At 45.8% G+C, this 17280-nt stretch overlaps 1 protein-coding gene across 2 annotated transcripts in view; it reads left to right on the top strand.

Annotated features, from left to right (window-relative positions):
- The window catches only part of HMCN1 (hemicentin 1), a 325809-nt gene that overhangs the window by 290400 nt on the left and 18129 nt on the right, over positions 1 to 17280 (top strand). For both annotated transcript variants that reach the window (XM_079980967.1, XM_079980966.1), the window contains 10 exons: positions 1178 to 1348; positions 2301 to 2471; positions 4210 to 4380; positions 7580 to 7750; positions 9782 to 9952; positions 12547 to 12696; positions 13530 to 13667; positions 14057 to 14178; positions 15104 to 15341; positions 16750 to 16812. In XM_079980967.1, the coding sequence (XP_079837093.1) occupies positions 1178 to 1348; positions 2301 to 2471; positions 4210 to 4380; positions 7580 to 7750; positions 9782 to 9952; positions 12547 to 12696; positions 13530 to 13667; positions 14057 to 14178; positions 15104 to 15341; positions 16750 to 16812 (1566 nt within the window). The remainder of the gene's footprint in view (positions 1 to 1177; positions 1349 to 2300; positions 2472 to 4209; positions 4381 to 7579; positions 7751 to 9781; positions 9953 to 12546; positions 12697 to 13529; positions 13668 to 14056; positions 14179 to 15103; positions 15342 to 16749; positions 16813 to 17280) is intronic.

Genomic DNA, 17280 nt, shown 5'->3' with positions numbered 1-17280 from the left:
TCACTCTTACATAATTTAAGCACTCCACGTCTCACACTCCCCCTTATGATACTTGTCTTCCTACCTAGCTCTCAACTTACTTGCAGCCAGAGCAAAGTTTGCAACCTGTGCAGTAATAAATATATTATTCCCAGACAGTAAAATAGAGATTTGCTCAAGGGGAGTTTGGCTGGAAAGAGAGCAGAGGATGTAACTGAGGAATTTTTGCCTAGGGGGTGTATATAAAGGGCATCGTAACAAATACGTAGTGTTGAATGTCCTCCATGTCTCTTCCCTGGTTTCATTTAATTCCTTACTGACAACAATTTAATTCAATACTCACAACAGCTGTCTGCATTGTTTTTGTTGCTGTGATGCCTTTGGCAGCACTTGGCGATAATCATTAATCATCAGCCGCTGAAGGAATCACAAGCTGCTAAGTAGTAATGCTGTTAAGTAATCTATGGCCTGTTAAATGTATGTGGAAGGCTGTTGTTATGATTATTTTATCATTACACTGTGTTGTTGTTTTTAATTATGCTGTGTAAATTATGTTCTTAATGATGTGTCCTGGGATCTTTGGATGAAGGGCGGTGTATAAATTGAATAAATAAGAATACATAAATAAAAATAATATTAATAGTATACTTGGAAACAGCAGAAAGAAAGAAAAGCGGAAGGAAGAATGAGGCACTTCAGGAGTGTGTGTGTTAAGAAGCCCCCGACAGATTTAAAAGCATGGAAAATTACCCAAAGAGCACTTAGGCAAGTCTAAGAAAGGAAAATAATCACAGAGAAAGTTGGGGGGGGGGGAGAGTAATGGATCAATAAATTACTTTTAAAAGGCACAGAATTACCACACAATTGTTTGGGGGCAGTCCCTGTGAGCCGCAAAAACCTTTACAGGGTTGCCACTTCTGCTGCAGACGATTACTTGGAATTAAGTCTCATTTGTGTGAGTGGAATCTACTTCCAAATTAGCAAATTTAACAGCTTTAGTAACATTACATTCTGTTTAGTTTAACACGAGGGAGTTCTTGAGAAGCTGAATAGGATGCAGTTTTGCCAGATACCAGGGCTCCAGTTTAAGCAAACAGCATTGTGTGTCTGATGAGGTTTTGCTCATCGTAGAAATCCAAAGTCTAAAGCATTTCCCAACATAGGTTAACAAGTCACATGCAATATATATTCTTTTTAGTGGATGGCAACTGGTCAGAATGGGGATCTTGGGAAGAATGCTCTAAAACCTGTGGGCAAGGCAACAAGACCAGAACCAGGACTTGCAGCAACCCTCCTGCCCAACATGGTGGAAGGCCTTGTGATGGCAGCGCCGTTGAGCCAATCATGTGCAACATTAGGCCGTGCCCAGGTGAGAATACAGAGACGCTGTTAAAAGTGGCACACATGAACCAAACTCCCCTTCTCTCCCCCCCCCCCATTTTTTTATTGATTTTCCAAATTTATAACAAACATAACAGCAATCAAAAAACATTTCAGTATAAAACAAACAAACAAACAAACAAACAAACAAACAAACAGACAAACATTAATCTTAACTGTTATAGTCCCACTTTTGTTACCATTGTTGAGTGACTTCCTCAAATCCTCCTACCTGAGTTTCCCTGTAGCTCATTATAGCAGTTCTCCAACACTATTTTCCAGTAAAATTTACTTGGACAATTAACGTCTTTCTTCCTTTTCATATTGACTTCTATCCATAGTATTATGCAATTTGACATATTCAACTCCTAGGCCTATCTGTTACTCACAAGTGATTCTAATTATCTTGACATATTTAACTAAATAATCTTTAAATTTCTTCCATTCATCTTGATACTCCTCCTCCTTCTGGTCGTGGATTCTTCCGGTCAGGTCAGCCAGCTCCAAAAAGTCCATCTTCATCTGCCATTCCTCCACTGGTGGCATTTCTTGTAATTTCCAATTTTTGGCTAACAAAATTCTAGCTGCGGTTGTGGCATACAAAAACAATCTAACATCTTTCTTGGGCAATTCCAAACCCACTATTCCAAGTAGAAAGGCTTCTGGTTTCTTAATAAATGTGTATTTCAACATTTTTTTCAACTCATTATATATCTTTCCCCAGAAGTCTTTCACCTTTGGACACGTCCACCAGAATTCCCCTTTCTTCTCTATCGTCTTGCTGTTCCGTCCTTTTTTGAATTAGGATGGAGGGGAGAGGAAAGATCAGTTGTTCAGGTGGCCTTCAACTCAGGCAACTTTGGCTCCAACCCAATTGTGGTGGTGTTGTTTAATTAGAAAATGAAGTTCCAGCTTGGATTGTAACCCTTCCTGTTTTCTAGTTAATGGTGCCTGGGGTTCTTGGCTACCATGGGGGACGTGCAGTGAGACCTGTGGCAAAGGTACCCACACCAGATTACGGCTATGCAATAACCCTCCTCCATCGTTCGATGGGAACTACTGTGAAGGACCTGATGCACAGATGCAGGTCTGCAGCAAGAGAGACTGTCCAGGTAAACTAAACATGGAATGAATTGTTGTTTTCTGGGTCTCATAAAAATGTAAAGAGAAAGGTAGTTTTAGAAAGCGTGTTCTCCTTCATGGAGAGCATGTGGGGTCGAACAGGACCCCTCCTCTTGGTTACTGGGCGGGACCATTTGGATGGCCCTGACTGTGATTGGGCCAATTTGGGTTGTTGGGGAGATGTTGGCCCGAAGGTTATATGTTCTTGGTATGCAGCTTTTTTCAGTCTCTTATGCTGCGTGCATCGGATCGCCCACCCACCCTCCCTAATTTAGGGCTGTTGCGTTTGACATTGCTATGCCTGTCATGGGGTCGTCTGCCATTGGGACAGGGGCCTGGTAAGAATTTTGTCCATTTGGCAGATTGGCTGGTGCCATCTGGTTTTTGCCTCCTGCGTAGCAAATCGTCACAACTTGTAAGGTTGTGGTTAAAGGTAAAGGTAAAGGTACCCCTGCCCGTACGGGCCAGTCTTGACAGACTCTGGGGTTGTGCGCCCATCTCACTCAAGAGGCCAGGGGCCAGCGCTGTCCGGAGACACTTCCGGGTCACGTGGCCAGCATGACAAAGCTGCATCTGGCGAGCCAGAGCCGCACACGGAAACGCCGTTTACCTTCCCGCTGGTAAGCGGTCCCTATTTATCTACTTGCACCCGGAGGTGCTTTCGAACTGCTAGGTTGGCAGGCGCTGGGACCGAGCAGCGGGAGCGCACCCCGCCGCAGGGATTCGAACCGCAACCTTTCGATCGGCAAGTCCTAGGCGCTAAGGCTTTAACCCACAGCGCCACCTGCGTCCCTAAGGTTGTGGTTAGGCATTGGTTAATTTTTGGTTGGTGGCAGGGATGTGGTTGGCAGTGCCTGCCCCTCCAATGGTGCTGCTGCAAGGGAATTCCGTTAAAGGAATCCAGGGGTTGCCATACATTTGTCTATATCCCTGGCAAGGGGCTAGGGCCGTGCAAGCCCCTGGGAGCATGCGGGGAGAGGTGAGGGCCTGTGGCTCAGCTCCATTTCTCCCCAATACAGTGGTACCTCGGGTTAAGTACTTAATTCGTTCTGGAGGTCTGTTCTTAACTTGAAACTGTTCTTAACCTGAAGTACCACTTTAGCTAATGGGGCCTCCCGCTGCTGCTGCACCGCCGGAGCACGATTTCTGTTCTCATCCTGAAGCAAAGTTCTTAACCCGAGGTAATATTTCTGGGCTAGCAGATTCTGTAACCTGAAGCGTATGTAACCTGAGGTACCACTGTATTGTTTTCCCTTACTGGCTTTCACTGGAATCCGGAAGTCAGTTCTGTCCCCAGGCGGGGGGACAGATAGTCCTAACCTATGCCTAAGCAACCACTCACATCCATGTATGTTAATAAAGTTGTGGCCAAAATTATGCCAAAAACCTTAAACAAAAATTCTGTGTGAATTGTGATTTATTTAGGGGGTGGCTCAGGGACCTCTACACACAATAGGGAAGGGTTCAGCTCTCCTTTCCCCAGCCCTCCTTTCCCTGTTAAAGACATATGCATGCACACACAGATACCTGCTTTACAGGTGAACCTGCGAACAACATCCCTGCCACCTGTAGCTTGGATTTTTCTCTTTCACATTGAGATTCTGCTCTGCCGTACATCATTCTTGCATGCCTGTGTTGTTGTTTGGGTTGGATACAGAACTCGGATTTCAGTGCTGTGTTTGGAAGTGTGTTTAAAAAAATAATAAAACATTTTTTTCTTCAAACCAGTGAATGGAAAGTGGGCTTCCTGGTCCAGCTGGAGTGCTTGCACCATGTCTTGTGGAGGTGGTACCCGACAGAGAACCAGAGACTGCTCAGACCCACCCCCACAGTACGGCGGACACAAGTGTGAAGGAAATGACATGCAGGTTGATTTTTGCAATAGTGATCCCTGTCCCAGTAAGTGCCTTTTGGAATTGGAACAGTGGGGCAAACTTGGGGTTACCAGAGAGAGCTTTTCTCCTACAGAGGCCAGATCAAGTTATAGTTCTTGATAGCTATAATGCTTTCCTGTGGGGAGACCACAGGCGCTGTGGTCTAAACCACTGAGCCTCTTGGGCTTGCCGATCAGAAGATCGGTGGTTCGAATCCCACGACGGGGTGAGCTCCCATTGTTCTGTCCCAGCTCCTGCCAACCTAGCAGTTCAAAAGCACACCAGTGCAAGTAGATAAATAGGTATCGTTGCGGCAGGAAGGTAAATGGCATTTCCGTCACGGTGTTCGGTTGTGCAGAACCTGTGTAGAAGGGGGAGGGGGAAAACCCAAAACCGTATACTTTGCAAGGTTGTTATTGTTCTTCACCAGATCTTAACCTATTACAGTATTTGTAAGAATGGATTGCAAATATCATTGAATTTGTCCATGGCAAGTCTGCGTTTATATGCAATCTTCCCTGAATAAGCTGTTTGCATTGGGAAGTACTTTCCCACTGGCCTCTGTGAGGTTTCGAATTCCAGCTTCAGGGGAGGGTTTTCCTTTGCAGCAGGGAAGGGAAGGAAAATTCCACCTCCATGCCTGCTGTGATCCCATTAATTATCGCACCCACCTTGCAATAATCAGGGCCCCCTCCATTAAGTCCAAAGATGCATTTAACATCATGCATTGCTTGTCCCTTGGCCAGTTACCCTACTTATGTTGCGCAGGTGGCTCTGTGGTCTAAACCACCGAGCCTCTTGGGCTTGCCAATCAGAAGGTCAGCAGTTCGAATCCCCATGACGGGGTGAGCTCCCATTGCTCTCTCCCGGCTCCTGCCAACCTAGCAGTTCAAAAGCACGCCAGTGCAAGTAGATAAATAGGTACCCCTGCTGCAGGAAGGTAAACAGTGTTTCCGTGCGCTCTAGTTTCTGTCACAGTGTCCCATTGCGCCAGAAGCGGTTTAGTCCTGCTGGCCACATGACCTGGAAAGCTGTCTGTGGACAAATGCCGGCTCCCTTGGCCTGAAAGCGAGATGAAGGCTGCAAGCCCATAGCTGCCTTTGACTGGACTTAACTGTCCAGGGGTCCTTTACTTTGTTTCTCACCGAAGTCCCCGCTGCCTACATCCACTGCTTTAACCCACCAGGAAAGTATAACTGAAATGGTTTTCCATCACTTTAATTAAATGTACTTGAGAGCTGGATTATATGATGCATTTTAAAGACCGGGGTGGTGCATTGGAAGAAAGGCTTTATGCAGCTGTCAGGAGCAAGAAGGTAGTTGATAAAAGCATTTGCTTCCCAGAACCCAGGTTGCTGTGGTTGCTATCAATTTACAGAACTCTGTCCATTTCTCAACAGTGCAATATATCCACTCTGTAGGTGTGTTCAGGTGTACCTTAATAAGGTAAAAGGTAAAGGTACCCCTGCCCGTACGGGCCAGTCTTGACAGACTCTGGGGTTGTGCGCCCATCTCACTTAAGAGGCCAGGGGCCAGCGCTGTCCGGAGACACTTCCGGGTCACGTGGCCAGCGTGACATCGCTGCTCTGGCAAGCCAGAGCCGCACACGGAAACGCCGTTTACCTTCCCGCTGGTAAGCGGTCCCTATTTATCTACTTGCACCCGGAGGTGCTTTCGAACTGCTAGGTTGGCAGGCGCTGGGACCGAGCAGCGGGAGTGCACCCCGCCGCAGGGATTCGAACCGCCGACCTTTCGATCGGCAAGTCCTAGGCGCTGAGGCTTTAACCCACAGCGCCACCTGCGTCCCCTTAATAGGATATCCCAATTTGTATAGGGAGCATGTGGTTGGCCTGTACCAGCTCTGCCCCCTGCTCCTGTACACACCCACTCAATCCTGGACTTTCCTTCATTGAGTGGGAAGATCTAAAGGGGGGATTCTAAGCATGTTCAGACGAACATGCTTACAAGCCTCTTTGTGATGAGCAGATGTGCATTATCAGAGCTCCCAAAGGCATGTTAAAATATCCCCAGATTGAGAGGAGGCAAACAGTGATACAGCTAGACACGTAAAGCATACATAGAGTTGGTGGCAGCAGCCAGCTCACAATACACAAGGGATGAAAGGTGGGCCACATGCAGAATAAATGAAAGCATAAATCTCCCAGCCTTTGATGCGTGGGGGCTCCTGAAAGAGCTCTTCTCTACTATTCTAGAGACAGTGTACCTGTAAATTTTATAATAATAATTAATTATTTATTTATACCCCACCCATCTGGCTGGGTTTCCCCAGCCACTCTGGGCAGCTTCCAACAAAACACTAAAATACAATAACCTATTAAACATTAAAAGCTTCCCTAAACAGGGCTGCCTTCAGATGTATTCTAAATGTCAGGTAGTTGTTTTTCTCTTCGACATCTGATGGGAGGACGTTCCATAGGGCGGGTGCCACTACCGAGAAGGCCCTCTGCCTGGTTCCCTGTAACTTGGCTTCTCGCAGTGAGGGAACCACCAGAAGGCCCTCGGCGCTGGACCTCAGTGTCCGGGCAGAACGATGGGGGTGGAGACACTCCTTCTGGTATATTGGACCGAGGCCGTTTAGGGCTTTAAAGGTCAGCACCAACACTTTGAATTGTGCTCGGCAACGTACTGGGAGCCAGTGTAGGTCTTTCAAGACCGGTGTTATATGGTCTCGGCGGCCACTCCCAGTCACCAGTCTAGCTGCCGCATTCTGGATTACTTGTGGTTTCCGGGTCACTTTCAAAGGTAGCCCCACATAGAGCGCATTGCAGTAGTCCAAGCGAGAGATATCCAGAGCATGCACCACTCTGGCGAGATGGTCCGTGGGCAGGTAGGCTCTCAGCCTGCGGACCATATGGAGCTGGTAAACAGCTGCCCTGGACGCAGAATTGACCTGTGCCTCCATGGACAGCTGTGAGTCCAGAATGACTCCCAGGCTGTGCACCTGGTCCTTCAGGGGCACAGTTACCCCATTCAGGACCAGGGAGTCCTCCACACCCGCCTGCCTCCTGTCCCCCAAGAACAGTACTTCTGTCTTGTCAGGATTCAACCTCAATCTGCTAGCCGCCATCCATCCTCCAACTGCCTCCAGACACTTAGAAACACATAAACTTTTCTCCAGCGTTGACTAAAATTATTATTTTGGACCGCACGATGGCTTTCATCTCTTTCAGTATTGCTGTTTCAAAAATGTTTTGTTTCTGCAGTGCATGGTAACTGGGGCCCTTGGAGCAACTGGGGCACTTGCAGCCGAACGTGTAACAGTGGCCAGTTGAGAAGGTACCGGACTTGCGACAATCCTCGTCCGCTCAATGGGGGAAGAGCCTGCGCAGGTGCTGATACCCAGATACAGAGGTGTAATATAGAGCTTTGTCCTGGTGAGTTACCTTAGCATGTACATGGTTATTACCATGTTTTTTCTGTTTATAAGACAAGGTTATTTCATTAAGGAATTATGCTAAAAATGTGGGGTCGTCTTTTACACGAATAGTGGAGAGGTTGGATGGGTGATTGGTGGCTGCTGCGAGCCGGAGATTGTCAGCGGCGTTTTTGCTGGTGATTGGTGGGTGTGTCAAGGTCCGCTGGCAATTGGCTGCTGTAGCAATTTGGCGGGTTTCTGAGAGCATGCAGACGATTGGTGGCTTCGTCGATGTGCGCACGACTGGCTGTGGTGGTCCTGCGGGTGAGCGATTTTTGGCAACCCGCTCCCCCAAAAAGCTGAACAAGTCTGGGCAACCCCCCCCCTGAAAAAAAGCTCAGCAACTGTGGGCAATCCCCCCCCCCCCGTGTTATACACAGAAAAATACGGTACATACATATGCAAAGCAGCAGTCCCGATTTCAATAGCTCACTTGGTTAGAGTGTGGTGCTGATAATGCCAAGATTTAATTAGGTTTGATCTAGAGAATCTTCAGGGACCCTTCCGACTTCTGATTCTGTGAAAATGCTGAAGTAACGAAGAATGCATTATGCCTATGCTGTTGTTATTAAAAATACCCCAAAGATACTGAGAAGAAGGGCTTGCTAAGATGTATAGGACTGAATTAGATAAGTGCTGAAGATGCAAAGAGGTGGAGGGAATGTTCTTTCAGATGTGGTGGACATGTAAAAGGGTAAAAGAGTATTGGGAAATGATCCATAATGAATTGAAAAAAAATCATTTTTTGTGTAAAGTACACAAAGTACACTTTATGTAAAGTACACAAAAAGTACTTTAAAAAAACAACAACCAGAGTCCTTTCTGCTGGGGATAATTCAGACTGAAATTCCCATGTGTCAAAAAAGGTTATTTATGTATGCAACAACTTTAATGTAATAAAGAGTACTGTCAGAGCTGCCTCTAGGTCCCAGCTCACAGAGGACCAACGCTAGGCTGTAGTTATGTACAAAAGTCTTTATTGAGATTCAGTTTCCATTTCAAAGCCGTAGCGCGCAGCTCTACGTCTTAAAGCCTAGACCGGCGAAGTACCGTCTGAGTCTCCTCCCCTATGACACCAGTTTAAGATCCTAGCTCTGCTCCACCTTTTACGCTGCTCTCTCCTCCTCTGGGTCCTCCTGCCCGCTGGGGCATTGCCCTTTCTGGACTCTTCCGACGCTGAGTCGCTTAGCTCCTCCCCCTCCCTCCGGCGGGCTTTAGGACCTGGTTCCCAATCCTCACTCTCTGCTGTCCCACGCTCCTGTACATTTGAACTTGCCTCTCGCGCCAACCCAGTGACCTTCCTCCTGACCGTTACACTGCTTCTGTCACTGCTTCCCTCTTCCGGAATACTGGCCGGATCTGACCTCTCCTCTGTTGTCTGACTCCCCGATGGAGGTGTGGTCAGCCCTGCCTTATCTTCTCTCCCTGGTGGGGAATGCACTGGCCCCGATCCTTGGGACTCTTCCCCCCCACTCTGCTCTGGTGGGGAAGCTGTTCCTGATTTCCAACTACTGCTCTGGGAGTCTCTGCTTCCCCCTTGCTCCTGGGGCGTTCCCCTTGGGAACCCCCTACCCCTGGCCACTGGCGCCCCCTTCTGTGAATCTTCCGATTTGCTGGAGAGGCTCGTGGAATCCCTCGGTCCACTGTCCTCTTCTCCTACGCTCCCCTCGGATTCCTCCCCCTCGCTCTCCATCTCCTCTCCTCCCTGTGCCTCTGCTCCTGAACCCCTGACAAGTACCTTTTTGGGTGGGAGGGAATGGTCTGTATCTAGTTTCCATGATTATTCCCTGGTCTGTGTGTAGCTGTTGTACCATTCACCCCATTTCTCAACCTCTCCCCCTTCCTACCCCCTTCCCTGGACTCCTGTTGTAAGCAGCACTCCCTTTATATCCTATGGTTGCTCGCATTTGAGTTAGCACATAACGTTTGTGCACACACGAGAAACCTTGCCGAAATAGTATTAATTCTTGTCTTCTGCATTGGTTTACAGTGGATGGAAACTGGGGCCCATGGCAGCCTTGGAGTGCATGTTCTGCTTCTTGTGGGGGAGGAGAGCAGGCGCGATCACGGCTGTGCAATAATCCGTCCCCATCTAACAGTGGGCGACCTTGTCCCGGAGACGACTCTCAGATTTCCAGGTGTAATGTTCAAGCTTGTCCAGGTAAGTAGGCAGACTCAAGAGTGTGTCTCAGATGCTGAGAACCAACCAACCAACCAAACAAACAAACAGTAACATTCTGGACACTGGGCACTTGGAGAGCCAGTGTGGTGTAGTGGTTAAGAGCGGTGGACTCATAATCTGGTGAACTGGGTTTGATTCCCCACTCCTCCAGATGCAGCTGCTGGGTGACCTTGGGCCAGTCACACTTCTCTGAAGTCTCTCAGCCTCACTCACCTCACAGAGTGTTTGTTGTTGGGGAGGAAGGGAAAAGGAGATTGTTAGTCGCTTTGAGACTCCTTAAAGGTAAAGGTAAAGGTACCCCTGCCCGTACGGGCCAGTCTTGACAGACTCTGGGGTTGTGCGCCCATCTCACTTAAGAGGCCAGGGGCCAGCGCTGTCCGGAGACACTTCCGGGTCACGTGGCCAGCGTGACAAAGCTGCATCTGGCGAGCCAGAGCCGCACACGGAAACGCCGTTTACCTTCCCGCTGGTAAGCGGTCCCTATTTATCTACTTGCACCCGGAGGTGCTTTCGAACTGCTAGGTTAGCAGGCGCTGGGACCGAGCAGCGGGAGCGCACCCCGCCGCAGGGATTCGAACCGCCGACCTTTCAATCGGCAAGTCCTAGGCGCTGAGGCTTTAAAGACTCCTTAGGGTAGTGATAAAGCGGGAAATCAAATTCAAACTCTTCTTCTTCTTCTTCTTCTTCTTCTTCTTCTTCTTCTTCCTTTCTGCCTGAAGAAAAGTGTTTTCAGAATCCCAGTACACAAGAAATGAAACTTCCAAAAATGTTCTACATCAGTTTTTGTTCTAGGCTGAGAGCCAAACTGAACATGATGGTAAATGAGTTTACATTTAATGGGCAGGTTTGTTTGTTTGTTTGTTTTAAATGACGATACTGTGAGTGAGCAAGAGTTGCTGATCATGTTGAGGAATCACAGAGGCGATGCAGAAGAAATTTAATCCTTTCTGAATCCCCTTGAAACCAGATTTTGAACTAGGAGGTATCCTCACGGGAACAAATGGAGGGTTGCCTTCAAAGGAAGGGATTCTCCTCTGGATCACAGTGAGGGAGGAAAAGATTAAGTTCTACCTCCGTGCCTGCTATGTCCCTGTTTTATCACTCCCTTCTCCAGCCCCATTGAAACAAATTTAATTTGGCCCTATGTTTGAAATTTGTTCAACATTCTCCTGTGTCTCTTTGACATAATAGCATGTGCTCTTTGACATAATAATAGTGCATTGGGTGGGGGGATTTATTCTGCTTTAGTTTGTTCCACCACGCTTCCCCAGTGCTGCCACATTCTTGCTGCCCAGGGTTGAGTTGGCACAACAATAACAGAATGAAAATAACCCAGAACTTTGTGGGTATGAAAAGATAGGAGATTTCAGCAGGAAGTTACAGGTTGGAAATGAAACATTTCCAAAACATTTTCAGGTACAAACAGTACTGAAAGCAGATTCTCATGTGACCACCCCAGTGAGCTCAAAGCATCATTTAATGTGCAATAAAAAGGTGTCTGGAAGGGACCCTAGAAGAGCTCAAATTCCCCCCCCCAAAAAAAAAAATTCTCAGTAACATTGAGGGTGTTTCAGCAGTAGTCCAGCTGACTGCCTGTGCTGATATAGCACCTCCTGATATTATGAACATTTGAACTTTTATTCCTGATCTTCACCCCCTTTTTGGTGTGTGTGTGTGTGGGGGGAGAAGTAGTGGAATATTGGAAGCAGTCAGTTAGTTGCTTCTCTTAGCTCACAACTTGGAGAGTTGCCACCTGTCACTGGGCCTAAATGAACCAACGTTCTGACTTAATATATGTTCAGATAGACTCAGGGAACAATTTGAAAATTGTCTGCTCAAACTGCCAGACCAATATTTGCAAAGGAATCCAACCATTTCTTATTACTGCTTCACTGAAAGGAACCTAAAAACGTTGGACGGTTGCTCAGAATGCTGCGTAATCCGAGGGAAGTTACGAATACTTGTCTTGTTTCCCTACCTGAAAGTGCACACACATGTAGAAAACGGGAAGAAATGTTTTGAAAAACAAACTTTTACAAACACAGGTGTCTCTCTTATTAGCAGCACTTTGTATATATATTTTTTCAGTTGTTGTTTCCTTAAAATGTGGCACCAGAACACAGAGAAGTTTTACATGTCAGTAAGATGAATATACTTTGGTGTTCTGGCCCAAGTCCTAACCAAATAATTTCGCAGAGCCTGCCTGAATTCCTGCAGTTTATTCTGTTTCCTTTCCTGCCATACTTTGTTGTGTTACCATTGGCATGCAGTGCTAAACAACAGTTGCCTTTTCCTTAGAGGACTCGATGTCTCATGAAAAGCCCCTGGTTTTTCCTCTGGGGATATGTGGCCTAGTAGATGTCTACTAACATCATTATTTAGTTGTGCTGTTCCATTTTATGTCTTCATTTTTTTTTTCCAAAACAGAGGGGGAAGTGTGGCTCAACATCAGCACTTGGATAATAATACTCACATTTGATTTGATTTTTCGAAACGTTACGAAGTAATCGATGTTACAGATGGCCATTCCCCCTCTCCCCCCCCCCCCCAACTCTTGACTTCCTTGGCAATAGGCGGACCTCCACGGGCTAGAGGAAGTGTCATTGGAAATATTAATGATGTTGAGTTTGGAATCGCTTTCCTGAATGCCACTATAATCGATAGCCCAGATCTGGACACTAGGCGAATACAAGCCAAGATTACGAATATCCCACGGAGTCTGGGTACGTACATCTGTTTCTTTAATATCTGAGAAATGTTCCTTAGGTTTATCAAACTTAGCACAGTTTTTATTCTGTTGAAATACCAGCTGACCCATGCTCTTCATGGCTAGCAGACAACATTGGGGTGCTTGTTTGTTTGCTTTTGTTTGTTTTGCTTTGCTACCTCTGATCGTCACATATTTTGTTCAACTTTTCCTTTGACATAGCCTTACAAGCCCCTTCCGTCTCTCTACATTCCATGGGAAAAGTACCATATGAATGAGGAGGCATGTAACTTACTCTGGAGAGGAGAGCAATGAACCTATGAGCTTGCACTCCATTTCAAAGAGGATTGGGGCTAGCAAGAGTGTCTCCAGGTCTTTTAGAGCTGGCAAGCAGATTGAGGCTGCTGTGCTTTTACTGTCAAACTCTTTGCAGACTCCAGTACAGTAATACCTCTGGTTGCATTCACTTCATGTTGTGGATTTTTGGGTTGCGAATGCGGCAAACCTGGAAGTGTATACTTCTGGGTTTTGCCGCACGTGCACGTACAGAAGCGATCTGTGCGCTTCGCACATGCACAGAAACGCTTTGTCACACTTCGCGCAGCAGCAGCGCTCTACTTACGGACTTTTCAGGGTGCAAATGGCACCCCGAAACGGATTGCGTTCATAAGTAGAGGTACCATTGTATATGCTTATTTCCTCTGCTATTTTCATAAAATATATAAGGCAATCAGTAACAAGAGAGAGAATTTATTAAAGGTCAGGTGACATTGTAAGTAATACAAAATGCAAAAAAACCAACCCACAAATGTTGCTGTGTATATGACAATGCTTTCCCCCCCTCTAAAGGTCCAGCAATGAGAGCACTAGTTTCTATTCTGAGTCCCATTTATTGGACAACAGCCAAAGAAAATGGAGAAGCAGTGAATGGCTTTTCACTCACCAATGCAGTTTTCAAGAGAGAGACACAAGTGGAATTTGCTACCGGTTAGTTAAAAATGGGACAACAGCTTTCTATTTTGCATAACTTCCAAAGCTTCTGTTTAGAACAATTTGCCATAGTTGGGTTTATGGTATTTTGGCCTCCTGGTTCAAACTGAAGGAGCTGCAGGAAGACGTTTCTATCTGTCTCTTACTTTGAGAACAATATATTTGGCCTTTAAAGGTGTGAGTACCGAATGATAAATAGGAGGTTTAAAAAATATGCCTTACAAGTCTTCTAATGATCACTGTCAACGGTCCCCTTTAAAGTTGGCTTTAAGATAGTTAATGCAAATTTAAATGGTTCTTTGTTAATTAATTTTTGACTTGGGATTTCTTATGGGGGCAGCCCCCCCCCCACGTTCACACATTTGAACTATTACTAAAATTCACAGGGGAGATCTTACGAATGACTCATGTCGCCCGTGGCTTGGACTCAGATGGATCTTTACTCTTGGATGTTGTCATCAGTGGCCACATGCTGCAGTTACAATCATCACCTGATGTTAATGTAAAGGTAAATCATCTCTATATATTACTGAAACTATCTGTCTATAGGTTTCCCCAGTACACTCAGCCATCATAACGTTAGTGTGTCAGTTGACAGCACTATCACCCTCATATCATCCTGTGGTTGTAGGCAAAGTATACTATTTGATCATCCGCTCATTGTCCCCAAAAGTTCTTTTGATTGCTATTTTGCACTATATTGTTAGTTTTATTTTCGCTATGGATAGGCATCCATCCACTGATGTGATGGGATACAGGTGGCTCTGTGGTCTAAGCCACTGAGCCTCTTGGGCTTGCCGATCGGAAGGACGTTAGTTCAAATCTCTGCAACAGAGTGAGCTCCTGTTGCTCTGTCCCAGCTCCTGCCAACCTAGCAGTTCGAAAGCATGCCAGTACAAGTAGATAAATAGGTACTGCTGTGGCAGGAAGGTAGACGGCGTTTCCGTGCACTCTGACTTCCATCACGGTGTCCCATTGTGCCAGAAGCGGTTTAGTCCTGCTGGCCACATGACCCGCAAAGCTGTCTGTGGACAAACACCCGCTCCCTTGGCCTGAAAGCGAGATGAGTGCCACAACCTCATAGTTGCCTTTGACTGGACTTAACCGTCTGGGGTCCCTACCTTTTACCTTTAATCCCTTCTCCTACATGGGACACACAAGACCGGCTCTTAGCAGGCTATGTGCTGGTTGCATGAGCACCAAGCAACAGCTCAAATATTGTAGTCCGTGTATTTTCTTCCCCTCTGGATTCCACTTGTGTTCCTTTCAAGCTGGAGGAATGGAAGGGAAATATAGTTCCATTATAGCAATCTAGCATTTTTCAAAACTGTGGATGATTGCGTCCATTCCTGCATGTCCGCTATGGCCATGGAGAATGGCAAAGTGTCTCCTTAATGTCTCCTTAATCTGGAGTTGTGTGGTGTTCGTTTCAGGATTATACAGAAGATTATATTCAGACAGGCCCTGGTCAGCTCTATGCTTACTCTACACGACTCTTCACCATAGATGGAGTTAGTGTACCATACACTTGGAACCATACCATTACCTACGACCCGAATCGCGGAAGAATGCCCTTCCTGGTGGAAACCCTCCAGGCCGCTTCTGTTGAAACAGAATACAATGCACTCGAAGAAGCTCTAACTTTTAAAATCCGTGCTTCCATTACAAAAGGTATTGTTGCAGGGAATGGTACACGTAGGGTTTGGTAGGAATGAGTTGCCTTTTAAGTAAAGGAAGGCCAGTTAAATCTGATGCTGTTAAATGTTTTAGAAGGAATATGGTAAAAACATGCCCTATTCTAAGTAGTTTACATTGGGTTGAAGACCTTGTACATACTATTATATATAATCCCTTGCATAATGCACTGGTAGAACAATACTTGGGACAAATTTAGGGAGAAATAGGTAGAGGTGTAATCGTGAGTCTGTAATTTATCTACTGGGTGAACAAGATAAAAATGCAACTGTGAAAACTGCACAATTGCTGTCTGCAATAACTGATGAGACAGGAAACTCCTTAGAGAGAATGCTGCATCGTATCTGGGTGATTCAAAATTTAAAGTTTTATTAATTTTTTCCCTTTAGTTTTTACATAAATTTATTCAGATGTGTATAAATTCTTTTTAAAATATTTTTTAAAACAGGGACATCTTTTTAAAGGGGACTTGTGAGTTGCCAGGAAAATATGGCATTTTAGCTTTGTTTATGTAGTTTCATTTGGGGTCTGTTAACTTTTATTAGTCTTGCCCCGCCCCCCCCCCCCACAGTTATTTTGATGGTCTGATGACTAGATACAAAAAAATGAATCTGAAATGTTTTGCCTTTCCTGAAGTGGATTATTCTTTAGAAAGGAAGAATATTTACTTTGGTTCTTCCCTTACTGTCATCTTGAATGCAATTTTTTATTTTAGATGGATTTTTTCCCCATTGTTGTACATAAAAGCAACATAATCTTATTGAGGGCAGTACATTTCTGCATAAACGTTTATTCAGTTTTGAATATTCATCTACTTACATCATTTATAGACTTCCCTATCAATTAAATAAACAAAATTACAATAAACAGAAAACTTTCAGACCAAAGTACCGTATTTTTCGTCCTATAGGGCGCACCGGCCCACAGGACGCACCTCGGGTTTTTTTTTGGGGGGGGGATGAATTTAAAAAATTATCCCCTACCCAGCCGCGGCTGCCGCCCCAAGCCTTGCGGACACTCGCCCGAAGCACGGGGAGCCCTCCGGAGGGCTCTTTGTGCTTCGGGCGGCAGGCTGCGGCCCGCAAGCCTTGTGAGCCCGCGGGAACTCCCGCAGGGCTTGCAAGGCTTACGGATAGCTTCCTGAAGCCTGGAGAGCGAGAGGGGTCGGTGCCTCTCGCTCTCCAGGCTTCAGCGAAAGCCTGCATTCGCCCCATAGGATTCACACACATTTCCCCTTCATTTTTGGAGGGGGAAAAGTGCGTCCTATGGGGCGAAAAATACAGTACCCAGTGAACTTTTGAAGAACTTTGGAAAAGAAAAATCTGGTGTCCTTAGTTGTTGTTTTTGTGTCAGTCTGTAATCCTTTTGCTTCCTTCATCCACAGGAGACCAAAGCAACCAATGTCCTAATGGGTTTGGCTTAGACTCTGCTGGGCCATATTGTACAGGTAAGAATATGGCTAATAATGTGACTAAACATAGAACACTCAGGTCGCTGCCTTGGCTCCTGGCTTTGCAGCCCTCTTGCCTGCCAAGCCCCTTTGAAGCACACATTTGCAGGCTCCTAGAATGCCTCCTCCAGACTTCACTTTAGGTAAATTAGAGCTAAAGTTGCTGAACATGTTGCTTATTCAGAAACCGTTATTCTCAAGTAGGGATGGGTGAACCTGTGTATTTAGGTTTCTCATTTTCCCAGTCTTAATAGTGAGTTGTTCTTTTCTGCAGCAATTTGTGGGTGGTTGTTTTATTTTTAAAAAAATCATGAAAATTCGTTAGCTTTTTAGCAAGAATTTCTCATATATTTTTGTTTATTGTTTTGACTAATATACACATTTTGTCAAGCAATTTTTCCTAATGCATTTGTATGTTATTTTCATCAATAATATGCCTTTTTAAGTACACTTTCCCTAATATAT

Source organism: Podarcis cretensis, assembly GCF_951804945.1.
Source record: "Podarcis cretensis genome assembly, chromosome: 6".
NCBI lineage: Eukaryota > Metazoa > Chordata > Lepidosauria > Squamata > Lacertidae > Podarcis > Podarcis cretensis.
The sequence above is the reverse complement of the archived record's forward strand: the minus strand, read 5'-3'. Positions and strand labels throughout refer to the sequence as shown.